The sequence below is a fragment of the Dicentrarchus labrax genome, unplaced genomic scaffold (assembly GCF_905237075.1).
Source record: "Dicentrarchus labrax unplaced genomic scaffold, dlabrax2021, whole genome shotgun sequence".
NCBI lineage: Eukaryota > Metazoa > Chordata > Actinopteri > Moronidae > Dicentrarchus > Dicentrarchus labrax.
In genome coordinates, this window is record NW_026136722.1 from 5,778,621 (window position 1) to 5,806,476 (window position 27,856).

The window sequence follows — 27,856 nt, forward strand, 5'->3', positions numbered from 1 at the left end:
ACCTGGCCTGGCTTTGCATGGGTCTTTTAACTCTAGAACGCCCTGGGCACTTAAAGGGTTACAGGTGCAAAGGGTGGTCCTCACCTCTCACAGGGGGAAGAGGAGGTGGATAGGAAGGGGATGCTGGGATACTATTTTTTTTTTAACATGTTGGGGCATAGGGGGTTGGTGGAGGGGCTTAGAAATGGCAGGAGTAGTAGTTGAATGAGAGAGAAAAGGCAGATGAAATGGCCAACTGTAGAGGATTGGCCATTTGTAAGCATAGGTAGGAAAAAGCTGAATAGAGGAGAAGGTAGGAGACTGGAGAAAGGACAAAAGTCCCAGAGAGAGGAAGAGACAGAGCAAGCCCAAAAGTGAGCCATGAGTGAACAACGAAGAACAGGCGATGCTGTACTCCAAGGTGCCAGTGAGGCAGTAGACAGACAGGAGAGGAGGAGGAGCAAGGGGGGAAGAGGAGAGCAGCAGGCAGGAGGGAGACTTACGTGAAGGCGAAGGCCACCAGAGCACCACTAACCACTATAAAGTCAAGGATGTTCCACAAGTCCCGGAAATAAGAGCCCTGGTGCAAGACCAACCCTAAATCCACCATCTGCAACAAAGAAAGAGAACACGATTATGATATGTGAACCCCTGGGAGATGAATGTGTGATCTGGGCCTTGAAAGTGTGCAATGAAAAGTGTCTAATCCTCATTTGGGCAGGGGTTCTCAATACGTCTGGAGGAAGTTGTTGATTCTTAATTCTGTACATTGCCTTACCTTTATGAGCATCTCAAATGTGAACACTCCTGTGAAGACATAGTCGAAATAGCGTAGCACCTGCACGAAGAGAAAGAGGGAATTATTTGCTGCTGAGTCCAGGTAGTGGAAAGAGTTATAGGATGGATACATTTTCAGATGTCACCTAATAATTTTACTTTGAGGTGCAATTTATTTATTTATTCTATTACTATTATAATTTACTGGCAGTAAAATATTATACACATATTGTATCATCTGATATGGTTGATTTATTGGTGTATTATAAAATATATAAAACATCTAATCAATATCATGCTATAAGTATAGGTGGTACATGCAGTATTTCCAAATGATAATTTGAACTGTTTATTTATTTGTGTAGGTCTATAAATTGTCAACGTACAAATCAAAGAATCCCTGGGTGAATCCTGTCACTCAAAATAATGGTAGAGATTTAAGTGCTTGATTTATATGATTTATTTATTTATTAATTGATCCAGCTCCACACATCCAATTTATTTGGGCTGAAGTGATACAACAAAGGAAAAAGCAACCAGCTTATCAAATAAAAAACTAAAGTAATAGGTATTGTAGTAACATGTATACACAATATTTCATACAACTAAATTGGCACATGAATTTAGGTTGACTTTCTTACATTGTTGCGAGGGGATTCGGGCCAGACAGGGTCTTCAGCAGCCAGGGCAATACTGCTCATGGCAATGACCAGCAGGATAACCATCTCAAAATAACGCAGGGTGCAGACGTAGTGACACGCCCGCCGAAACCTAGGAGTAAACAAAGACATGTTTTTTTTACATACCATTATGCTTTGTAAGTACAATGTATTTGCTCTCTGCATCTTGATCCTTGTGGTGTTAGTGTGTGTGTGCACATGCAAGTGTTGTAGCTTTGACTTTATAGTAGGTCCATTTTACATCTAGGATTAAGCTTTATATCCAAAGATCAATAAAAAAAACTAATGTTGCATGAATGGCTCAAGAATGCATGTTTGTGTCAGCCTGTGTGGATTCATATAGTGTAAGTGAGTGTGTGTGCATGTATTTGTAACCATTTTCCTTACGGGTTGGTAGTGGACAGGATGAACATGGAACTGAAGGGAGGCATGGGTCTGGGTCCTCCTTCACCTGCCTTCTCATCATCATCGTCGTCCTTATCCTCCTTTGCTGGCAGAGGCTCTGTGTTGGCATTCTTATTGACTGGATCAAAAAAATGGGGGGGTGGGGTGAAAATAATTAAGAATTAAATAAATAATTTGTTATTCAAGAAAAGAAGAGACAAGGTAACAGAAAACACATTCATTTTGTCCTTACCCTGCAGTATGGCATTTGTGGATGGAAAAATGGGCATGTCTACAGCTGTGTAGTCAGGGTGAGGCAGCCTGATGACACTGTTGGCACGGTGATGTGCGATGCTCCCATAGCTATCTAATGTGACCAAACTCCCATGAGTGCCACTGTTAGCAAGATGGAGGGCAGATCCAAAGCCAGGAGCCACAGTGTGGTTAGGAACTGGATTAGGATGACCATCGCTGGGTGGGGTAGAGCCAGAGACCAGTTTGGTATTCATGAGGTTATCCATATCCTCACTGTACTGGCTGTCCTGCCTGGAGAGGCTCTTCTGGATAGGCCGTGTGGTAGAGAGGTTAGGGACGCTGCAATCCCTAGTAAGAGGGAGTAAGAAGAAACAGTTGGTGATAGAAAAAGAAAGTTGGGATGTTGTGACAGATGAGAGAAGGGGGAAGAAATAATAAGGATAAACTTGTTGGATCAGAGGACATCAGAAGACAGAAACATGTCTTAAGTCATTGTTGCAAAAAATATTTGCAAGTACAGCCATGTGCAATGGACATACTTCCTTCTGTGCTGGCACATCCTCTTTCCCTCGCCGTCAGTTTGGTTGCCATGGCGATTTCTTCTTGGCCTCCTCTCACCGCCATCGCCAGCTCCCTCCTGCTCTCCTTCTCCACCTCCGTCAACCCCTTTGCTCTTATGTCTCCCTGTTTTTCCAGCTCCTCCTCCGCCATCCTCACCATCTTCTGCACATTTCCGATGCGACCTGGGTTTCCTGTGCTCTGACTGCCCTCCCCCTCGACTGCCACTCCGGGTGTGGTGATGGCGCCTGGACGGCCTCTCCTCCGAGCCCGGCCCAGGAATCACTGTAGCATCCAATCGGACATGAGAGCTGTGGTGGTGGTGCTCACCTTTACGGCTCCGCCTGCTTTCTGTGGACTCGCCTCGATCCAAGGGAGGCCTGGCTGTACCGGAGCCTCCTCCACCACCGCCCCCGCCTACTTGGCCACCATGTTCGTGGAGGCGTGTCTGTCTGTGGAGCTCATCAGCACGATGGTTCTGGCTGAAGCAAAGGTCTGAATTGTTCGCAGTGGTCTTGTTGGTGTTGTTGTTGCGGTTCTCATGCGGGTCAACCACCAAGGGACGATCGAGGTGGGTCTTCATGTCCGGGCGGATTTGACGTGAATAGTTCACCTACATGGAGATGATAGAGAGGCAGATACGGAAGAGACAATAGGAGTTACAATATACAGTAAAAATTCACAAGTCTTTCTAGCTAGACAACATTTCTCTAAGTTAAATTAATTGGTTAATAAAATTAACATTGCAACTTTAGATTATAGTAACATTTGTTATTTTCCAGCTATATAGATTACAGATGGCAAATCTAACATTCATAACTAATCAACTATACACAACAAACACCAGTTAAGCAACATGTTAACATAAGTCATCATCATCAATATCATCATCATCATCATCATCGCCGTCACTTGTGTACACTAATAGCACAAGTCTAGTGGCCTTTGTTTGCCTTGTCCTTTACATTGTTTTGCTCCTCCCTCCCTGTCCTTGCCTTCCAGCGTTCGTCGGGATCCAGCTCGTTATAGAGGGCCTCGCGGCTGGACACCAAAGTCTGCCTCCTCAGCTCCTTGGTGCGTTGTTCCCACACCGACTTATTGATCCCCCCCTTAATGTGGTTCTTCTGCTGCTCCTTACTGCAAAAATGAAGCAGGGTGGAGAGAGAGGGGAGGGGATTGGTAGCATTAAAGGCCTGTTTGAAGACATGTATTGCTGTGCAAATATACACACAAAGCCATGAGAATGATGTGAAAACCAACACCAAAAATATAAAAAGTACATAAAATAGCCAGGACATAAAGACACATTGGGGGGCCACAGACATTTTAAAGGGTCATTTGGCTGGACCTATAGAATAGGGCAGCTTAACAAAACAAGGTTCTAGATGTCAACACAGCTTGCCTGGGCAGGACAGCCCTAAGTTGGTAAACTATGTGGGGACACAAAATGGAGGACACGCTGAGGCACGGTCAGAATTTGTTATAATTTATAATTAATCTACCCAAACTAAACTATACACAATTTAAAGAACCGGCTTTTACGTGGGACAGACAGCCAAAATGGCACCCGAAAATCCCCACCAAGTTTAATAGAAAAGATGGTGACTGAGCAGTCTTTTTATCTCTTTGATAAAGAAACACCCAAAACCTGCCAGTGACCACCTCCTTTCTTACCCTCCAAAACTTCTACCAGTAATCAACTTTAACTCCCTTTTCTCTCAGGGCCAAAAGTCAACCAGAGTAAAGCCACAGCCGTACTGCGAGGTGCAGGCAACAGAAAATGTACTCTTAAAAATAAGCCAACACAAATAACAGCTAAAGAAAGCCAGGTATGTACTTCATAAAAAAGTTGGGAACAAAGGGACAAGGAAAGGATGGTGTTCTAAAACACAAAAGAAAGCAAGGAATGGTTGTAAAGTCAATCAACAGAAGGGATTCAGAAATGAATAAACAAATAAATAAATACCAGTCCAGAAAGGGGTCGGTAGCGTTGTGACACTCACTGTGTACTTTGTTGCTGAGGAGGGAAACAGCTGGTGAGTGAGATGGCACGAAAGAACAGAAGGAGGATTTCATTCCAAAATGGGCTATCCATCCACCATTTAAAAAACGGTCTCTATTAAAATAAAACGGCTTTTAAAACTGAATTACTTAAATAAGGAAAATATATTCCTGAAATGCAAAAACTGAACAAGTCCCAAGAAATGGTAAAATTTCGGCCAAAAAAGATTCAGCATTTTGGAATGCAACCCTTCTCACATACAATCACGCACACACACACACACACACACACACACACACACACACACACACACACACACAAAGCATGCACCCAGACATTCACACACACACACTCACCTCTGCAGTTTGTTCCATCTGTGAATCTAATACGGTTCTATTTATTTTTCCCTGTCCTCCTTTTTGCAATCTCACAAATTTCATCTTGCTTGCATCACTCACTTACCCTGCATGACTACTACTGTTCTGTCCTGATCGTTCTTTGCATCTTTTACAAACTCCCAGTGTTATCTCTGATGTTCATATTTGTCTGTACAGTATGTTAAAATTAAATTTAAATGTTTCTAGCCATCTTTCTTTCCCAGTTAACTACACTCTTGTTCTCCAAAGTCTTAAAGTGTTATAATGATTTTGAAAGTGCCATTTGCCATTTTCTATGTTGACGATCACAGTTCCTCCTTTTTTATATTAAGTTTACACTACATTACGCTACACTACAAAAATGATACACTACAAAACGATTTTCCTCCCTTTCAAAACTCCCTCACAAATGATGGTCCCATGTGTTTGCCATGCATGAGAACATTATGCACAATGTGATGTACTCATACTGTTAGCATATGCTGATGAGGATAAACAATGCAAAAGAGTTCACAAAGTCTTCAAACACTAATGAGAACTTACTATAAAACAGTTTAGCACACAGCAAGGCTAAATAGAAAAGCTAATTTAGCATAATTCCAAAACTGTTATCACAAGCTGTAGTGCATAAACTACTGAAAACATCGTAGTGAAACTACTTCCATCCTTTTAGACTCACAACAGTAAAGTGATTAAAAACTGAATTGTTACTGTATTCCTGCAACCTGCTTAGATTGTATGGCTGTTTGGGTGCTAGTTAGTGTTATGTAGCCTTCCAACTGTTTTCTGTGGCTTTCACAGCAGCCTCCTTCCTGAACCTACCATAGAATATCTTCTTAAGAGATTCTACATGCACCACTGATGTTTCCAAGTTTAAAACCCCTGCTTGAAAAAATATCTCCATTTGAATTTCAATGTCTTTCCTTTTTTTGCACTAGCGACATGAGGGATTTGGATTTACACTGATACAGTGGAATGTAACATACAATGCAGCCCTGCACTGTTAGAACTGTGATTCATTTTATTTGAAGAAAAGCAGTTAACTAAAATCTGATCTACCCTAACCTCTTGAGTTTAAAAGTATAAAGGGTTTAAATGTCATAATTTAAACCAGCTAGTTCTCTAGGTAGGTGTTTCAGCAAATAATCAGCAAATAAACGTTTTCTGCAGTATAGATTTTCTAACTAAACCAACACTCACACTTTCTCTCTCTCAGACCCATACAGACACAAATACACAAAGATATGTGCATTGTATTGAAAAAGAAATATTCGACCTTAATAGGACTCCCAGATAAAATAAAGTTTACAGATACACAGACACAAATTGTCACAGCACGGCGAAGTACAGTACATACAGTACAGTGTGATTCACAAAATGATGAACACGTGATGAGCTTTAACTCTTGGGAATGTTTGTTTAACGCATTTGTGTGTGATAATATGTTTTTGTGATATGAAGAGGGCAGAGGCTGCTGATGTATCAAAGCGGTAAAGGTCAGAACTGTGTGTGCACCTTGTGTGTGTGGTATTTCTAAGCAGACTCGGGCTCCCTGTTGTGCTTTTTTTAGGGACACACTACAGTGTGGTATGTGTGTGTGTGTCTCTATGAGTGAGTGTGTGTGAACTTTACCAGGAGTGAAAGGAAAGACCCCTGTGTATACAGAGAAAAGAGATCAAAGACTCTGACTCTCCTGACCAGAGGAGGGCTGGCCCAGATCAATCCAACCCTGGCTGGTGTGTGTGTGTGTGTGGGTGTGTGTGTGTGTGTTAGTATGCACAAAAGAGTGTGAAAAAGAGACAGAGATATAAAAAGAAGAGAAGAGAGGGAGAAGAAGAAGCTGACAGAGAGAGGGAGGAAGATGCAAGTACATGCAGAGACCTCGTCAGATAAAAAAAAAACATAGCTTTAACTGTGGGAGTCTACCGATTCTAAACAACTGGAAAGAAGGCAACATTTTAAAGAAATTGATTTGTTAATTGTATTGATTAATCATATGGATAGTGCTGCTGAGTGTGCATATAAAAGACTGCAGAGTAAAAGCTGTTTTACACCACTGTGATGAGAAAATGTGGGGAAAATACTCTTTACATGCAGAATGTCTGCACATAATCTTCCCACACCTAGGTGTGAATTTGTTTCACTTTAAACTAAAATAGTAAAGAAAATCACTTTGGATGATAAGTCAACAATTTGAAGGCAGGGACAACAGAGTGCTTCTTCGCACCGAAATAATATCAGGTGTGATTTCGGCAGCATTCGGCACAAAATGTCAGTTTGGTTCCAGCAAGATCAAGGAGTGAGCTTTAGGTTGGTATTTTAACATAATATATTTTGAAGTGGGCCAAGTGCTATGAGGCTAAATGTCCATAAACTGTGACGTTGACTCTTTGCAATAACATCACCATTGTCAGATTGATACCTGATGAAGTGATGTGGTTAGGATTGGAACTTAAACAGATGGCAAAGGTATATTGACAGTTTTCCTCATTCTGTAAGCTCTCGGAGTTAGTGCACTATACTGTGCTTTCTCTTACAGTCTTATAAGCTCTTGACTCGAAGTTGCTGAATGAGTTTCTTTAAAGATATGCAAATGCAAATGTTCTGCCCAAAAATTCCTGCCTTGTGTGAAAATGTCTTAAAATGGATACAAAAACAAGAGCGCAACAGTAATAGAGACATGAACTCACGCTGCAATGGAGAGGTTGGCAGCAGACAGTGGGCTGACTTCAGCCACCTCCTTGGCTTTCTGCAGGGCAATCTTCTGACTGGCAGCTTCCTCTTCCTCCTGTTCATCCTGCAGAGAGAGAGATTAGGACGTAAATCAAAATCAAGAGATGAATGAGGTAGGAACAATGCAAATGAGGAAAACAGAAAGAATTAATTGAGCAGTAGAGCATAACTCTCAGAGAATAAATGTTACTGATATTTTAAGTAATATTGGACTGCACGGTACCTTGGTCAGTTCCTGTGCATTGGCTAAATTGTCCACAGCGATAGCCAAGAACACATTCAGCAAAGTGTCTGAACACAGAGTTAAAGGAAATCCAGCATGTAGGAGTTTGTTTGTACATGTGTATACAGCATGCACATATGGTAATTGACTAATAAACTAATAAACTGGCTAAAACACTTGGTGTGCTGTCATTCTTGGCAGAATAGTGAGTTGGACAGATGATACAAGAACCAAGGTCATAGCCAAAATATCATTCATGTTACAATACCATCCCTGTCACAGATTGCTTACCAGTTTCTGTTTGGGACAAATGACAAAAACTGTCAATGTGGTTTACAGAATAAGCACTATGGAGATTTAGATAAACTAGAACAATTAATCATTTGAATGGCTCTGTATGTTGAAAGTCAGCGACTACAATTTAAAACATAACAGCAAATGTCTTAATTTCCAGTATGTGTACGAGTTTTGTGTGCATGTGTGAGTCTGTATTTTCACTGTCAAGGGATACAGTTGCCAAAAAGTGTGAGTACGATGAAGAAGATAGAGAAGGCCATTCCCTTGTTGACTCCACCCTGAGATTTGATGCCATCGTACATCACCATGTTCCAGTCCTCACCGGTCAGGATCTGGCACACACGCACAAATAGTCAGACAAGGCCATATTCACTCCAAGTACATGTAGCGATTTGATGATTAATTATGCTGTGATAAATACAGATTAATATGCATTAATTAATACATTCACACAGTCACCCTAACACACATTCACACCTTAAACATATAGATAAGCTTTAGCACAATTGCGCTTTGGCTAATTGACTGACATTTAAGAATTCAAAAGTAGAATTCTACATATTTTATCACTTCCTTGGGTGCAAATCCTCTTCATTCCTTCAATCGTTTAGTCCTAATCCAGCCCCTGTGTCCCCGCCACCATTCTGCCTAGATCCCTCCCTCCCTCCCTCCACCAGCCTCTTCCTCCCTTCTTCCCCTTTACATCGTCTCCTCTGCTCACCTGGAACACTGTCATTATTGCTGCGGGGAAGGTATCGAAGTTGGTCGGGGGAGTGCCACTTTCAAAATTAAACCTTGCAGGAAGAAACAAAATGTGAGAGAGAGAGATGGAAGAGACAAATATGAGGCCAAAACATCTAAAAAATGACTTAGCCAACCTGGCAATTAACAGAAACCAATCTCTTAGTAGAAAATCAAAGGAGGACTATTAAAAAAGGAAGGAGAGAAGGAGACAGAGGGATACAGGGAAAGAAGCCAAAGGTAAAGAAAAACAGCACTGACTGTCCACCGAAGAGCTGCATGCCCAGCAGGGCAAAGACAACTATGAAGAGGAAGAGCAGGAAGAGCAAGCTGATGATGGACTTCATGGAGTTGAGCAAAGAGACGACGAGATTACGCAAAGATGCCCAGTACCTGACAAAAATAGACAAAGTGTGTGTTTAATTGAGTGTAATATTATATGAGTACAAAAAATAATTAACAAAAATACAGCAGACTCACTTGGTGACTTTGAAGATCCTCAATAACCTGAGAGCTCGTAGCACACTGATGCCAAATGATGTGCCCGGCTGGATGATGGACCATAGAACTTCAAATATACTACCACATATCACCTAATGCAGATACAAGTAAGCACATGGTTATTCATCATAATGAGCAAATAATGTGCACATATCAGCAAACCATCAGTGCATTTTATTTGTGTGTGTGTGTGTGTGTGTGTATAGGTCTAACAACTTGTTTGTTGTGAGTGCTTTTATTTGTGTCTTTGTGTTGGGGTGTGTCCCCAATTGCTGTGGGACTCACAATGCAGTCGAAGCAGTTGAAGGAAGAGTTGAGGTAGGCCTGCTTGCCGAGGCCATACATCTTTACAAACATCTCCGTCAAGAATATCCCCAGAAAGATGAATTCAGCAAAATCTACATGATGGAAGAGGACCAGAGGAGAGGAGAAGGAGAAGCTCCAAAGTGAGAGGAGACCATAAACCCCTGTATCCTTCAACCTGTATCTGTAAATTACCAACCCATCCATTCACCATCTACCCACCTATCCATCCATCCATGCATGCAAGGAAGGGCATTGTTTTATGATATATATATTTAATGAATTTGAAATGGAGAATGCTATTTTAAATCTGTAATTTGTATTTAATATATACAAACGATCTGTAGGAAAGGAAGATACTGTTTGTATGGATGCGCTTGTGTTAACTAGTTGGGTCAGCTTTTTCGAGGATTTAGTCACATTTACTTAAGAATTTGCTAACCCACTCCCTTCCAGTAATCTGCGATGAGAGCATTTGTGCATTTGTGGAGATAATCTGTGCATGCTTGCACTGAGTATGCATGTATCTCTCTCCCTCCTACTCACTCAGAAAATCTGAAAGTGGTTCTGGCTGGTCGTAGTGCACTACTGCCACACACATTGTGTTGAGGCCCACCAAACACAGTACGGTCCAGTAAAAGGCCTGGGACTTAACAACGTGTCGGATTAAGAAGCGTAGCCGTCGCTCCCGCCGCTTGAAAGTCGATCCTTCGAGCTTGGAGCTCTTCAAGCTGGCACGAGCAAATGGTGACCCTGGAAGGATAAGCAAGGCACACATTGTACATTATTGAGGTTACAGTGAAGTGGTTTATTATTGGTATAGTTGCGCACATTTATGGAAATGTAAAAATGTGTCACTTAATACTTCATATGTAGTGATTCATTTACCACCATGTTTGTATGTCTGTCAACACCAACAAGAATATTTAGTACTGACTTTTTGCTTGTTGAAATACTTCAATCAGATTAACAAGTGCTTTCTGTACCTGTATTTATTTTTAAGTAAATATTACAGTAGTAAATAATTCAGTTTTGGTAGCATATGATCTGTGCTCTTCTTAACAAACTGTGCTGTCCCAATTACATGATGTACACGACATAATATCACTGCATAGAATATAACACATTCTTTGTCTTATGAGAAAACAGGGACAACTGTCCTGCATGAGAAGGCTGGAGACAGAGGGGTTGGAGGAGAGAGGAAGGGAGGAGGCAACAAGGGCAGGTTAGGGGGGGTTGGGGACAGGGGAAAAAAGTAACATGAGGAGAGAGGTGCAGAGCAGCGGAGGACAGGAGAGGGAAGGAGAGGGAAGGAGAGGAGGGTCAGGTAATGCTGATATGCAAGATAAGATAGCATCTGTATGTTCCTGTGGTTTGCTTTTGAGTGTGTGTGTGTGTGTGTGTGTGTGTGTGTGTGTGTGTGTGTGTGTGAGAGAGACAGAGAGAGAGAGAGAGAGAGAGAGAGAGAGAGAGAGAGAGAGAGAGAGAGAGAGAGAGAGTCTCTTACCAACTGCCAGATCTCCCTCCGCTTCCTCTGGGTTTAGAAGCTCAGCTTTGCTCTTATGGTTCTTTGTGGCTCTCCTACGGGAGCCTGTAATAGAAAAAAAGTGTTTAATCTTTAACACAACTGATTACTGATATGCTTGAATGTGTTAAATTTATTTGTATAATTTTTAAAAAATCTAATTCATCCGTGGACAAACACAGAACAAAGACAACAGCGAATTCATACCATCATAATCATTTTCATTTTCATCGTCCGCCAAGATGACCTCTTCTACAAAACACACACAAACAAAAATGGTAATACGGTATACAGCCACATTACATTTATCTTTGATGACTTCCACATCATCTATCAATCTTTTATTATCATCAATTGTAATTTCTCATTTTAATTAAAAACTGGAAACAAAGTCTTTGGCCTGCACCTGTGTTTGTTACTCATCCCTCCCACCTTTGTTTTTATGCTTCCTTGTTTTTATGTAGATTGTCTTTTCAAGAAGATCAAAGGTCTGTCCTTTCTATCTGCCCCTTTGTCCGCTCCTTCCAACATCTAACATTCAACCCTCCGTTCCTCTTATCTTCTCATCGTCTTTCCTGCCCTCGGCAGATGGGCCAGAGTGAAAAGACAGAGAGAAAGAGAACTACGGGCGAACAGTTTGTCTTCTTTATCCAAGCATCAAAAAAGTGTCTTTAAACCTTGCCACACTGATGTAAATCAAGACTGGTCACATATATGTACCTGTACAAGTGCACTGGCTATAATGTGATGTGGAGAGCTACACCTACTTCCCCAGGGGGTAAATTAGGTTCCAATAAACATCATTTACATACAGCAGCAACATTATGGAGCATGTCTGGTAGTTTAAGCTCCATAACTGAACTGTTTGGTTAGGGTAAGGATCAGGGTGTTTCAAACTACAATACTGTACTACACTACAAATTGTATCCTTGTAAATAAAATGCAATTTAACATTTCTGTTTCCTGACTGGCAAAAACTGTACAAATGTTACAAATGCTTTAAAACAACTTCAGTTAATGTGTAACTGTTAAAGCTAATATTAACTGTAGTTAACTGGAGTAATATATTTCCGGCAGCTGTTTTATAGTAAAGCTTTAAAGCTTTATATTACTTACTTTACTTTACACTTTATAGCTGTACAGCTTTAATAACATACTAACATTGCATACACCTGTCTCCAACATTTTATTTTAATGTATCCAAACTATTATGACAATGTTTGATAATTAAATGCAATAAAACATCTGTATCTACAACATACGTGGGGGGAGAATGTACTATGATACAATCAATTTTTTTGTGCAATTTTTATGGTTGTGTGTGAACAATGAACACATCCAGTATATTGTACATACCAGCTTTGCAGATCCACTCCAAATAACCATTGAGTTCCCTCTCAATCTGCTGCTGCCTTCTGAGCTTCAGGAACTCACTCCTGTTCTCCACACGCTCTCTTTCTTTGGCAAACTCCCTGCCGTGACACACACACAAACACACATGCATTTTTACTGTCACATAAATACAATAAACTACAAACATTTTTTTAATCCATTTCAAAATCAATTAAACTATTAATGTATATGGGATAAAAAATTATTAATAAACACTATCTTTGTCACAAGCACTCCCACACAAACAGACACTTACCCTGACAACACACCCAGCACCAGGTTGAGCATGAAGAAGGAGCCGATGATGATGAGGGGGATGAAGTACATCCAGTTCCATGCACTCCCTGAGGCATCGTTGCTCTGGAAACCAACACGCAGACATCATACGGAGTAATCAATGTTTTGCTCTTCACCTCTGAACTTGATATAATACCATCTAAGCTAACAGACACATCCCTTGGTTAACAGTTTATTACAGTGAGCACTGGGAGATTTGCCACAACTCATAATGACCAAAGATTTGATCGACTGAGACATTAGACATTACAGTAGGATGACTGTGCAGCTGTACAAATCAGCTTCAGTGGCATATGTTTTGGTTGGCCTGTGCTGAAAGGTAAGGGTATGTTGATCATGTTAGAAAATTTGCCTTAAACTTGTCATAAACGTCCAGACAAGGAGGCCGTTAAAAAAATAGAGGCCTGTGCCCTCAAAAGTGCGATATAAACAACAGCAGGGCTGACATGATTTTGCTTTATGTCATCTCAATAAGTAAATGCATATCTGCCACTCTATTTAGCTGCTCAGCGCAGAGTAAATAATGTATAACGAATGCTTCGGTCTCTCCCTCTCTGTCTCTACCATCCCGCTGTCCAGACTCTCCTTCCATTTTCTTTATTCACTCCTTATCGTTTTCCCTCTCCTTCTGCATCCTTCTTTACGAGCCCTTTCTTCTGCTTCTCGCATTTTTATTTCATTCATTTTGATGATTGTTCATTCTTTCCTTCATTCCTACCTCCCCTCCTCCCTTCCTCTTACTGAGAAACCTTTCCATTCCTCTTCACTGGCACAGATCAGCCTCTACACTGATTCATCATTTTACCTTTTCCCACCTCCAGACCCCCTTCACTTTGCGCTCTCTTTCTCATAGCCCCATGTCTATCATCCCCGTCTCCGCCTTCCTCCATCTTTCCTTCTTCCTGCTGGTAAGCTGGTATTGCTGCTGTGTACCCAATGTACCGCAGACCCTTTTTTCTACCATTAAACTTTTATCGCTCCCCTCCCCAGTAGCTGCAAGAATAACTTGGGCTGAACAGGCCCTTTTAAATATAGAGCAGCGTCGGGAAGGAGGGACAGAGGGAGAGAGTGAGAAGGAAAGGGAGGAAGGAAGGAAATCAAGAGAGGAGAGAAGGGAAGAGAGAAGGATAAGAAAGATTGAATACATAAAGAAAAAGAGCAATGGGAAGAATAAGCCGGGCTGAGAGGGAGAGATGATGAGAAAAGAGACGACTACAGCAACACTCAAAGACCCTCATCTACCTCTGGTCTCCTAGCAACCGTTGCCATTGACAGCGGGGGGAACTATTCATTCTTGGGCATGAGTAATGACACTGTTCAAGACCTGGTTGCTATTTTATGGGCAGTGTGCACAGGTGAAAATAATTGGACATTTTAACACTAGAAATTTTAGATTTTATGTGAGAAAATAATCTCAGATGGTTTGGTTGCGCAGCCAAGACATTAGATTGAAAATACTATTGTCACTACCAATAGACATGTTGGACAAACATAAGACTTAAGTTCAGCTGCAGTGACTAGGTATTTCATTTTTGCTTTTTCAGGTATTGTGTGGTAGTTTTATCCACACAAAATGGCCACCAAATACAATAATGAAAACAATTGTATATAATATCCCTAAGAACAGGGTCTACATTGAAAACAAAAAGATACTGCATAATTTCTTCTGATGGGTTTTGCAATCTGCATTATCATCCTCTTTACTTGAATGGTTCTTTTCTATTCTCTCCTAAACCTACAGGCACAAAGACCTGCAACTGTCAACTGATTGATCGGTTACCCAGTAGAGCAGTTCAGTCCAGCCCTCCATGGTGATACACTGGAAGACGGTGAGAATAGCAAACAGGATGTTGTCAAACTGGGTGATGCCATAATTTGGTCCCAGCCAGTACTTTCTACACGTGGTGCCCTCTGGACACATCCGTGACGGAAGCTCTGTCCCACATGGAAACTCTTCTCGGATATCACCTGAACATGGATGAAAGTGGGGAAATGTTTCAAAACAGAAGGCAGGCATATGCAAATATGTTGTTTGTTTCGTGAGAATAGCGAATTGTACTCATTGGCTCAAAATATGATTTTGCGTCTTACTTTCTGGAGTTAAATAAGGGAAGGAATAGGGTTCAAAAAACAAGGTATAGGAATTTAATTTAATCTCAACCACAGGGGAAAAGGGGCACAGCTATTAGCAATTACATCCTACATTTTTGGAAACTGCCTTTCCCCATCACAAAAACAGGGAACTGACGTACTACAAACAATTGAATGCCAAAAATGTTATTTTGTTAAACTTAATTGCATTTCTAATTTCAGCACTGCCACCATCACCTCAACCGGAACAGGCGCAGTCTTCACTGGGGCAAACAAGTTAGCAAATTAATCCTGACTGCACTATTGGCACCCACCCACACACACACACACACAAACACTTCTTTACCTGTATAATTGTCAAAGCAGGTTGTGTGGAATTTGCCCATATAGAACTCCAGGCCAATGATGGCGAACATGAGGATGGCAAAGAAAAGAAGCAGGCCAATTTGCAGCAGAGGAATCATGGCCTTCATGATGGATTTGAGCACCACCTGTAAGCCTGGAGGACAAAGCGTATGCACAGTATTAGGATTTTTTAAATGATTGTTAGCCATTATCAGTGTATTTTCAGCTATTAGAACCTGGACAAGGAGCTGCATGACAAAAAGCTGCAACCTGCTCCCTCCTCCCTCTAATTGTTTAGCGAGTTACACTGGGACTCTCAGATTACACTATTAACCATTTTGCTGCGCCCATTGGAGTAGGCTTCCTGCTACCTGGTAGACGATACGCACTACAGCGTGTGATGATGAAGGGATTTAATCTATGATCACACAATATAGGTAATGAAGGTAGTAAAACACATTTAGTTGAGGTAAAATAAACCACCATAAACCAAGTTTCATACTCAAATATTTCTAACAAAAAAAGGTCTTGAAGGCAACATTTTGTTCTAATTTTATGTGAAAAGTTTTGTGAAAAACAGTCACACATTTCAAATGTACATCACACTTTAGAATGGAAGCGTCACAGGAAGCGAGTGTGACTTTTATGATGAGTAAGCCTTCGTTTGCCTGTTCAGCCCTGTAGTGGCGTCCAAGCTATTAATAACACTGCAGTGGTGCTGGAACACTACTGCCACTATAACATTTAAAAAAGAAGCAGAGGGTGCATAGAGGAACCACTTTTGACAGAACACTTTGGGTGCATTATACAGAACAACACAAAAGCTGCATAAAACCTTGACAAAAAAAATGCTTCTCCATGCTATTCTGATCCTCCAATAAAATCTAAAACTGCACTTAAAGAAATGTCATTTTCGAAGAAGCTGTTTGGAATAAAGGCAGGAGGCCAAAAACTGTTTAAAACCTTTTTTTTCATTGTCATTGTTAGTTAAAATAAAGACTTTTGACTTACTGGGAATACCGGACACCAGTTTGAGGGGCCTCAATACTCGCACAGCCCTGAGGGTCCGCAAGTCGAAATCTGAACCCACAGTAGACAGGATCCTAAAGGGAAAGAGACAAATGCACAAAAGTGTGCACAGGCAATCAATATTTAAGATAATCAAGCTTGTCACTGTCAGTCAGCCTCTCTCCGTTTTCCTCTTTCTCCCTCATACACACACTTTAACTCAAACCCGTGGCAGGTCATTACAAGCAACTGGGTGAGCACTGTATGTAAATCCTGTAAGAACTGAGCTGATCAATAGAGCTGACAAGTGAAGTAGGACAGAGAAGTGTCTTGAGACGAGAAAGGGATGGGCTGAAGGGAGAGCATTTTGTATCAGGCTGACGGAGGGACTATAAAATGAAAAAAGGAGCGATGGAGTGATGGGGAGGAAAGGGGAGATGGGGGGGGCAAAGAGGGAGGGCAGAAGAGAGAGAAGGTTAGAGGCATGGAGAGAGAAGGACCTCTGGCAGATGGTGAGAATCAGAGATGCTGACTTGCTTATTTCTGCCTATTTTTATTCTTGGTACGTTTAAAATGTTTCTCTTCGAGCCGTCGCCAAGCTGTGGAGTAAACATGTCGCGGTGCCTGTTGCAGCACCTGTTTCGCCACTCATCATCTGAATAAAGGCTTGTAAACAGCGTGTGTGTGTATGTGTGTACTTCAGAGGGTTAAGATGTCCCCTTGTGCTGCCAGACTTCCAGTCAGTTCCTTCGTCTGACGCACACTGTGAATCATTTCTCTCTCTCTCTCTCTCTCTCTCTCTCTCTGACACATTTCCACTTTCCTCTGTTCCACTAAGAGGCCCGGTGACACAGCAGAGCCTTAATCACAGGTTTGAAGTCAGCCTGCTTTGCTTGAAAACTAACAGAATTAGCAGGAAGGGGAAAGTAACACTGATCCAGGATCTATGGGCGAACGTATATTCAGCTGTGGCTTTGAATGCTGTATTGCATTACCAGGAAGCCCCCCGGTGGTGGGTGCTTCATCACTAGTGGAGACTGGGGTCCTTGTAATGACATTGTGTGATATCAAATGCCTCATCAGAGGCTGACTTGTAACTGAGAGCCTCCTGGTTGGGTCACGAGGCAACACTGTACTTCAGCTGTGTGTGTAGCTAAATCATCAACATTTACAGCAGAAGTGCCCTTGAGCAATTCACTAAAATCCTATTTTCTGGCATGTGCAAAGAAATACAAAATATTCTGACGTATAACTGCAAGTGATCTTCAAATTAGAGCTAGACTACAAATTGTCCGGGCTTTTTAGGGTCAGCAGCTTAATGTTATTTATTTTGGAAAGTCTATGACACTGTATTATAATACATTATAGTGCTACTCTTAATAACTTAAGAACATTGCTTCACATGGAGGTCTGAGTGCAGGCTCAGCTACACACACATCATCAGGTAAGGATTTAGTGTTTTGCTCAGGGATGCATTAGCCTAGAAGATGCCTGGCATCACAGAACACTCTGTTGATGCAATTGAGGATGGCAATAAAGGGATAGAGGAAGGTGATGTAGGAAAGGAAGGCGAATGAAATACAGTATGTATTGCACAAGGGGAAAGAAATGCAATGAATAGGCAGAACATCTAAAAAAAAACAGGAAAAGTCCAAATAAAAGTCAAAATTCAGACTGAGAGATCTGTGGAGAACTACAAATAAGATGATGGTTAGCCATACATTTCATTTCCATGCTGAAAATGTGGAGAACATACATTATTAAGCTTAAAGCATAACATTTATGATATAAATTGAACAGTTTAATGCTGCTGACAGTTCCAGTGTTCTCAAAGGATGACCTGCATATCGAAACGGAAATACAGAGAAAGTATCTCACTGTGTGCAAACATAAACAAACACACACATGCACACATGTGTTTATATACACACGTATATGACAAATGATTGTCTCTGTTGTGCATCTCTGCGTTATTGGGGGTATAAACAGAACACATTATTTTATGCAATATATTCTGGTGATAGGACTTTGAATATAGTAATAACACTGATAACAATGACGGGGATGATGATGGTAGTATGATGACAGTGATAAACATTTCAGTTTCTAAACAGCATCCGCTGTCACAAACAGTGTCAAGCCGATGAGGCAGTTCCTCATTCACACCGTCTCCACGGTTACTGGGCCCTTTCTCATTCATAAGTGTTTCCATGGCAACAGGGACCTTGGCTCATTGATAGAATCTCTGTATCACCTTGGTAACAGGGCCAAGGGAGGAGCCTGATTGATTGTTTTTTTCTTTCTTTCTCTTCTCTTCTCTCTTTAATGTAAATGTATCACAACTCACACAGACAAACACACACACATGCAAAAAATATATACATAGATGACAAAAGCACTCGCACACAGACACACACACATCTGCACAGAAAACCGGCGCTGGTTGGAGATTTAACATATCGAGTGAGAATATATCTATTCATGTATGCTACTGAAAAGTAGGTCATTTGAAATAACCGATGGAAAACATTGTCAGGGACAGAGATGCTGTCTACAGTACATCTTATAAACTTAAAACACACAGACGTACACCTGCACCGTGTGCAGAGGTACACGAATGATTAAGGAGAATCACATTAAGCAATATTGCTATTACACAATCTCCCCACTGACCCCTTCTTATGGGACACCAACACATTATACAAACACAATCTTTTTTTCCTGCTCTCTCCGTCTGCTTTCCTGCTGACTTCAGCTAAATGTGGGTAATTATCTCTGTCCACATCACTGACCAAACTGCTTCATATCGTCCCCAAACTCTCAAAGTATCTCTCCTCACCTCCTTGCTTTACTCTATTACCATCATTCCACTACTTCATATTTCATGTATCGGCATTGTTATACTATCCCTCTACCCTACCTTTTCCAGCAAAGGTATTTATCAATTAGATTATTAATATCCCATTATGCCTTTGAATGGCATTCCATTGGACAACGTGTAACATAAAAATAGGCAAAGAAAATGTCCATACATACAGTACAATTCTAAAAAAAGCAATGACAGAACTAAAGGTTGTAGCTCTAGATTGTCCTATACAATATTTCATTATCTGAATGTGACAGCTGCTAGGAGTTGCAATAATTTCTCACAATAACCTCAAAACACATTTTAAACTGGGATACTATTTCAAGAGAGCGTGATTTTACAATTCTCCTAAAACGACAAAGAAGGGTAAAGCAGAATGTTTTAGTCATTATTTGTACTTTCATTATTTCACTGCAAATGTAGATTTAGGTTACATTACAAGGTCACTGGAAGGCTTCCTTCCTTTCTTCCTACACTTCCCAGTACCAGTCATATCTAATCAAAAGTACCTCAACAAGGGTGCAGGAAGGAGGATTGGAGGGGAGGACGGAAGCCAAGAATGGTTGTAAACCAAGGGTAATTGGACTAATAATCAATAGTGGGCATAAAAAACAACTAGCTTATTCCCAGGGCCAAATCACTCAGGCAATTACTACAAGAGATAGGTCAACACACACACTTGGGGACAGAAACAAGGGTGCACACAAATCCGCTGACATCCAACAAGGCTATAGAGTGAATAGCTAATTCATTCAGACATGTTAAGTGCCATTTGTGTGTTTGTCTTTGTATGTGTTGCGCAAGCAATTGCACTAGGACAGAATAGGAAATGGAAAGGAATGTTTGAAGTGGAAATGCATGCGTGTGTGTGTGTGTGTGTGTGTGTGTGTGTGTGTGTGTGTGTGTGTGTGTGTGTGTGTGTGTGTGTGTGTGTGTGAATATTGGTCAGTGTGTTATCAAAGGTTTGGGCCAGAGGTGGGTAGAAAGGCCAAGTAGCCTTTCATCTTCAAAGAGCCGCACTACTAAAAACACAACCCCCATTCATAGAGAGCACAACAAAGAATGTGTGTATAGTGTGTGTGTGTGTGTGTGTTATTGTGTGTGTGTGTGTGTGTGTGTGTGTGTGAGTGAGAGAGAGAGAGAGAGAGAGAGAGAGAGAGAGAGAGAGAGAGAGAGAGAAATGTATTGACTCGGGTCAGTGTACATAATGTATCATGGGAATATACAGTGTGTGTTGTAAGTGCTGCAGTATATTCTCTGTCTGTACGTCTTTCTGCAGCTTCCTGCTTTAGTGCAAAATGGTAAAAACACAGCTGACTAGAGGACTAGGGTGTGTTGTGTGACTATTGTTTACTCGAAAAAATTGTTTAATAGAGCTTTATTTATGCTCCATGGTAACGTTCATTTCATAACAGTGTCACTTTCTCAATTCCTCTACTGCACCTTCATCTACCTCATTCCTCTTTAGTATACTTGCAAAATTGTGCCTTATGATATGTTTTCACCAGTTCAGACAGAGAGACACTTTTCATGGTTGCCCAGGACTGGACATGCACAATAAATCAAGTTTTAGCCAAATTTCTTTCCTCAGACATTTTGAGAAACCATTTTTGGTGCCTTTGTCAACCACCTATTGACAATGTCAACTTTATTTCAGCGGCATGCCTATTAAAAATCAGTACTGGTGGAGCTGTGACCACCCTGAGGCCAGCAGACAGCTCAGGTATGAAGAATTTATGAGCAGACCTATTGATGCTATAGAGAGAAAGAGAGAGAGAAGACCGCACGATTTAAACCATGACTTCCATCTATTCTGCGGAGGAATGTTAGATTGCCAACAAACATGATAGATGATCTCCATATGCTAGTCTGGAGAAATATTGGTAATGCCTAAAGACCCTAAAGAGTCTCGACCTACATAACGTTGTTTACAGCGTGGATGTATTAAGTGAGAATTGGATACAGCGTTGGAGGCTGGGCTCCGTTCAGTTCTATACAAGCTTTACAGTGGCGGATAAAGAGTTCTATTTCCTGGTATAAAATTACCCGAATCTTGCTTCCACATTGTGAGGTCCATAGAGCAAGAACATATCCTTGAATGGAGATAAATTGATTTAATCATGTGGCTCTTCTGATTCTGATAATGAAATGAGTCATTTTGTGGGGGTTGTGATGCTCAAAACAATGTCTCCACCATTTTACAGCCATTTCTTTCACAATGTAAGCTTATGGGGAAAAGTCTTTTTGGGCCAGTGTGCATCATGTGACGGATGCCATTGCTGTAATTACACAGTTTGGCCACTATGTTGGATTGGTTTCATAGCCCGGCACGCTTCCTGGGGGTTTGGTTTACAGCTACAATATCAGAGATGGGTTGACCTTTACTCTCATCTGGACATTAACTGTGAGCACCTGTTCAGCCTTGCGTGTTGGATCAACATCTTCACTACAGCACCAGCAATGCCTGTACCTATAGGAGACACTGATGATTTAAATGCTGTGTCATGCTTGCTTGGCGGGTTTCACTGTCAAAACATTGATTTCCTAATACAAAACACAGAGGGAGGGGGATTATGTGCGACCGGGCATTTACTGCAAGTTTTTTTTAAAGGACTACCTCGCTTCCTTCTGCTCTCCGCATCTCACTACTTCCTGCTGTCTCCCTGACACTCGTCTTCTCACTCCTCTTCTCTCTTACAGTCACTCTGTTGTGCCACGCTGAGATGAGCTTGGCTTTATGATTGCTCTTATTAAAGCATAAGGACATACTGCCAGACTGAGTGCTCACTCACTCTGTATCAGTGTGTGTTGTGTGTGTGTGTGTGTGTGAGTGAGAGAGAGAGAGAGAGAGAGAGAGAGGTGGGCAGTGGGGGGCAATCACTAGCTTCTCTGGTGCTTTGTCAGCAAAGACGCGCAAGGTTTATGTAACCCATGAAACTCTCCAAATCCCCACATGCACACACACAAACATGCAATGACCCCAACATATTTATCTGTGCCAGCACTCCCACACAGTCATTTCATTAGACACACTAACCTATAGTAACACAGTTTCAGTATATGAATTGTTAAGTGTGTGAATGACACAGGAAAAATAGTATCACTGCTGTCAAAATGCAATGATTTACTATGCGTCCCTGTTTTAACAGACAGAATCAGTGTAATGTGAAATTTGCAAAGTTGAAAGAAATAGAACCAGGCTTTAACTACATTGTTAAAACTGAAACTTAAGCTCTGACAACATTTTTAAAACGTGCTGTGGCAAAAAAGAAACATCAGCTTTGTGTGTCAGTATTCCTGTAGGCATTTAATACAGATTCTCCTCTTTTCAATAGCCATCACTCATGCAATCACATTCATCTAAATCACATTAATTTTTAAACACACACTGCACCCAAACACTACCACATGACAGCTGTAAATATATCAGCACACCGCCTGCAATTGTAAAAGAAAGCCATATGGATGCATGGATGGATGGATGGATGGATGGATGAAAAGATAGACATGGGAAAACAGAATCATTTGGCATAGATAAATCAGTGAACCTTTCCCATATGCACACTTCCCTTATTTTATTTTTGTCAATCCAACAAATCTATTAGTTCCAGCCCTTATTCTATGATCTATAATCTAATCAGTTTTAGTAACTCTATTACCGGTATGCTAATCCTATCATGTGTCTTCCCTCACCCTCATTGACACCTTTTCTGTCACAGTCCTCAGGCGGCATCCCTTTTCGCGATCCCTTTACCCTTGCTTTCACCTTCTCATTGAGCGTTCAAATTATATATCATTGTAAACTTTGGTTATTGAGGTAATTGTTTAGCCCTTCCAAATGTTTTTAGTATCCCACTTCTAGAGCATTGCACATTTTCATTGTTGGTCTTTATACGTGATCCATGTTCGGCTGTTAAAGGTACCCGTGAATTTTCTTACATCCTTTCTTCATAACTTCTATCCAATGCCCCCTCCCTTCTGTCTCTGTGTGTATTATGGTGACATTTGTTCTCTACCCAGGATGCTGACTGCCTGCAGTTCTTCTCTGTGATCTGACTGCTGCCTTGCCCAGAATGGGGCCATTCATTAGGGCAAAGGAGCAGGGATAGGACACTCACAAACACACACTAAACCACATGACAAACCACTTCATTTTGTCCAGCTTTAGTTGAATAAAGCCGCAGAGGGAAAACCACATCTGATTGTCTGTGCGTGCCTTTTTGAGTGCCCATGTATGTGTATTTGTAATAGGTGCGTGCTCGACTCGTGTCTCTTTACTTGCCACTCACCCTGTGAGCACCACCACAAAGTCCATGACGTTCCATCCATTCCTCAGGTAGGAGTTCTTGTGGAAGGCGAAACCAAGTGCCAGGATCTTTATTCCAGACTCAAAACAGAAGATCCCTATGAAGTACGGCTCTGTATCATCCTGAGACAGAGAGCAAAGGACGTGAGAGGGAAAAGAAGGAAGAAAGGAAGAAGAGAAAGGGATAAGAGGGAGTTCAGAACAAGCACTTTCAGGAAACATGTCACAAACATTAGCATATTTCCTTGTGAATCTGAGTTTTATATTGTCCGTATAATGAATATTCCTATGATATCTATAAGAATGTGTATTCTTCAGTGTGTCACAGTGCCCATAAAATTTGGATCATTTAGGCTATTCCTTGCTTTAAGCCTCAGCCTCTTTTAGCAGAATAGCTGCATGCGTCTCCACTGAAGTAAAATCAATAAGGTGTCAGAACTGTCGCCTGGATTTAATAATGTTTACATATGGCTCACATACTGTATCATGTCTGTTGAACTTACCAGGCGCTCAGACAGCGGCGTCTTGTCCCCATCAGGCAAATGTTGTTCCAGAGCCAGGACGATGCAGTTGGCAATGATAGTAGCTAGAATCATCCACTCAAATGGAGTGAGGAGGGTTAGTCAAGGAAGAAACACTTCTTGAGACACAAATCCAAACACTTTCAATCTAAAATTAAATATACCACATATAAAAAATAAAACTTGACATAATAAGTGCTTTTTTGTACATAATCGACACACAATGTGTCTCATCTTTATAACTTTTGAACAAGATGTACTATAATCATATATAACGCTAATAAAAATCCCCTAATTAACAAATATCTGTAGGTCATTACATGTTTGTTTGCTACATTTGTATCATAAATATTGCTACCGGTCTGTGAAAAGTTTAATTTAGCGTGCACAAAAGTCATTATTGTCAACAATCTAACATACAATATATATATCAATACACTTCTATACTTAGGAAAAGATGATGATTGATGATTGCTATGTATATAGATTGGTATTTTCTGAGAGGTAAGTGATTGTTAATTGACTGAATCTTTAATCAGTAGGGATGCAAATCAAACTAGATTTTATTTGTAGAGATGGGCCGGATGGCCCAAACTTAACATCACAAACTTAAAGTTGCACGCACAGCCAAAGTGCAGGCTTGAGCTTTTATTATTTCATGCACAATAAAAAAAAAAATACTTGGGCTGCTTCAAATAGCAGTTTTGTCAACAATAGGAGGACTTCCAGTAGTTAAATGTAATTAATATGCAAGTGTAGCAGCAAAGCAGATGTATCTAATCAGAATATTTACGCCATGGAGATCTATGCCTTTGTTACTGCGTAAGAACCTAGCTATATGCAATAATGACAACTTAATTTCAGCATATTGTGTGCCATGAAAGCTAGAACCTAGTGCGCTATATGACAGACCAGGCTCAAAAACTGGTAAATTAAGTGACTAAATTGTCTAACAATAAAGATAATATCACCACTCCCACATCAAAGGTCAAACGTAAGGTCAAATGTATGCAATTTGAATGCAGTGAATATAAGTGAGTCAGACAGAAAGCAGGCTTGTAGCTCCAATGGACCAATGTCTGGCTTCTCACTGCCATTGCCGCCTGTTTACACACACAAACACACACGCACACACAGTCCCACAAGCCATCATTATGAGTCAGTTAAATATGTTCTGCTAAGTGTATGTTCTGGTAACACACCACCCACACAGACAAACAAAACAAACACACACACACACACACACACACAAACAGACAGGCTATATTAAAGTGTTAGTGTGTGTGTGGTAACATGCCTGGACACTGAGTGAGATTTACTGTGACATCACCGTTTGGCTCTATGTACATAACGTCTAAAGGCTAGTTCAATGGCGGAGAGAGAGAGAGAGAGAGAGAGAGAGAGACAGAGGGAGAGAGAAAGACAGAGAGAGAGAGAGAGAGAGAGAAAGACAGAAAGAGAGACAAATAAAATGAAAGAGGGAGTATCTCATTGTACATCTAATTGTGTTTGTCACAATCTCTTTCTCTCCGTCTCTCCCTCTGTAACACACACACAGACACACACACACACACACACACACACACACTCTGGTGGTGTCTTCTTAAATCAATCCTCCTGTCTCGTTAAGGTCACAAGATGAATAGTTACATTTAAAAGAGAAGAGAGAGCGAGTGGAGAGAGAGAGTGACTGAGAGAAAGAATGTGAGTGCAAATGTGTGAAGGAGATAAATGAGAGGAAGGTAGAGGGAGGGATGGATAGAGGAGGGAAAAAAGGACAGCAGGATGATAATGAGGGGAGAAAAGAGGAGTGCGACTTAAATAATTAACATCATGATTATGTGTACATATCATGAATAAAGCATATAAAGTAGCAATATTAAGTTTGACTGAACTTATTGCCCTATTGCTTTATTCCATCCTATCCTATCCTTTTCTATCTTATTCTATTCTATTCTTTCTCCTCTTCTTCACCTTTTTCCTAGTTGCTTGCTTCCTTTGGGAGCAGCCATTCCCATGGTAAATGGGAGGAGGGGAAAATTGAATGGCAAAGAGGCAGAAAGGAAGAACAGGCTATTTATGGAAACATACATCATACGTGTGCATGTGTGAAACACGTCTGTTTGCATCCTCAGTGTGCATGTGTATGTTTGTTTTCTCCAGTCATGACCAAGGGGAACTGAAAAGCTGCTCTAGCCTAGTCCTATCCCACAATGTGAGTGTGTGAGTGTGTGTGCGTATGTTTGTGATCACGCGCATCTCTTTGACCGCTCTTACCAAGCACACATTACTACAACACCCAGGGCACCACTCAATTAGCCTCCCTGCCCCCCAGCAATGTGTGCGTATAAATGTGAGCATGTGTACATATATGCGTGTGTGTGTGTGTGTGTGTGTGTGTGTGTGTTGGGCAGACTGAAAAAAGGGCAAAAGAGAGAGAGGGAGAGAGAGAGAAAGAAAGAGGAGCAAGGATATGGGGAGAGAGGAGGAGAGCGACTGATATAGAAACACAGGGACAAAGGGACAAATGTGTGTGAATGTGTGTGTTGTCTATGCGGATTGACTGTTTGATGTGTGCATATGATGATCATTTGGCACATCTTGTCCCTGTATTATATCTCAAGGTGCCACATGATTCGCTCCTTCTTTACACTAGCAATGTGTGTGTATGTGTGTGTGTGTGTGTGTGTGTGTGTGTGTGTGTCTATCCATAAAGATGTCCCCTGCAGACACACACACACACACACACACATATACATATAGTATATACAAACTCAAAATATGAATAAATGACTCACACTCTGCCATAAATCTTTCAATAATGAATCTCTTCTTCCTCCTTCCTCAATGGCTATATATAGCAACATGACAGAGTTAAAAGCAAGGGAAGAATTTGGGGGTGAGGAAGAGAGACAGAGAGAGAGAGAGAGAGAGAGAGAGAGAGAGAGAGAGAGAGAGAGATGAGAATATGTTGCTCTCTCACCATTCTCCCGTCCTTCATCTTTCTAATGTTTTCTTTGTCCTCGGTCTCTCCCTCTCTTTTGCCTCCCCTGTGTTTCCTCGCTCGATCCATGGTTCTGCATATACTTGCTTTTTATTATCTGTCTAGGTGTGTCTGTGTGTACGTGTGTGTGTGTGTGTGTGTGTGTGTGTGTGTGTGTGTGTATATATACACTGTAATGGGGACAGTAGTAGGTCGTAGACGGAGATGTCTCGCCAAGAAAAGGGAAGTGGGGCCCACAAAGTACACCACTGGAGCCAAATGACGCACATACGCACACACACACACACAAACACACACACCTCTACTGGCCTTTTCTTAACCTTGTCCATCACCACGCCATACAGTCTTCATGTTTGCTCTCTTTCCTTCTTCCTCTCCTCCTCAGTAAAGCCCCTGCCTGTTTCTCACTGATATATTTTAAGCCTCCTCTCTGTCTCTTCCTCACATACCTCTCTGCTTCTATATCACCGTCCCCTCTGTGCATTAAATTTTTTTCCCTCTTTTTTCTTCCTCTCCACTCTTTTCCCCACTTGTTTCTCCGTCTCTCTCCCACCTTCTTGCATCTCTCCTCAGTCCACCATTCTCTCGCCGAGTCCGCCCATCAATCATCCCTATCTCTACCATGCCATCTCCATTCAATATCGAATGAGATGCCGCATCAGCAAATGCACGAGGACACCGACGGCGAGAG

At 41.3% G+C, this 27,856-nt stretch overlaps 1 protein-coding gene across 14 annotated transcripts in view; it reads right to left on the reverse strand.

The window, feature by feature from the left end:
• cacna1aa (calcium channel, voltage-dependent, P/Q type, alpha 1A subunit, a) overlaps positions 1–27,856 on the reverse strand; it is an 82,069-nt gene that overhangs the window by 37,653 nt on the left and 16,560 nt on the right. For 8 of the 14 annotated variants that reach the window (XM_051386738.1, XM_051386739.1, XM_051386740.1 and 5 more), the window contains exons 2-26: positions 24,144–24,249; positions 23,624–23,763; positions 16,472–16,563; positions 15,462–15,614; positions 14,805–14,992; positions 12,984–13,087; positions 12,692–12,807; positions 11,543–11,587; positions 11,318–11,401; positions 10,357–10,563; positions 9,793–9,905; positions 9,487–9,599; positions 9,268–9,399; positions 8,987–9,059; positions 8,480–8,597; positions 7,969–8,036; positions 7,703–7,809; positions 4,600–4,650; positions 3,599–3,770; positions 2,615–3,246; positions 2,074–2,423; positions 1,824–1,959; positions 1,398–1,527; positions 758–817; positions 483–589 (exon numbers count right to left, since the gene is read on the reverse strand). In XM_051386738.1, the coding sequence (XP_051242698.1) occupies positions 483–589; positions 758–817; positions 1,398–1,527; positions 1,824–1,959; positions 2,074–2,423; positions 2,615–3,246; positions 3,599–3,770; positions 4,600–4,650; positions 7,703–7,809; positions 7,969–8,036; positions 8,480–8,597; positions 8,987–9,059; positions 9,268–9,399; positions 9,487–9,599; positions 9,793–9,905; positions 10,357–10,563; positions 11,318–11,401; positions 11,543–11,587; positions 12,692–12,807; positions 12,984–13,087; positions 14,805–14,992; positions 15,462–15,614; positions 16,472–16,563; positions 23,624–23,763; positions 24,144–24,249 (3,597 nt within the window). The remainder of the gene's footprint in view (positions 1–482; positions 590–757; positions 818–1,397; positions 1,528–1,823; positions 1,960–2,073; positions 2,424–2,614; positions 3,247–3,598; positions 3,771–4,599; positions 4,651–7,702; positions 7,810–7,968; positions 8,037–8,479; positions 8,598–8,986; positions 9,060–9,267; positions 9,400–9,486; positions 9,600–9,792; positions 9,906–10,356; positions 10,564–11,317; positions 11,402–11,542; positions 11,588–12,691; positions 12,808–12,983; positions 13,088–14,804; positions 14,993–15,461; positions 15,615–16,471; positions 16,564–23,623; positions 23,764–24,143; positions 24,250–27,856) is intronic. The other 6 variants (XM_051386751.1, XM_051386749.1, XM_051386746.1 and 3 more) reach the window with 3 other exon arrangements.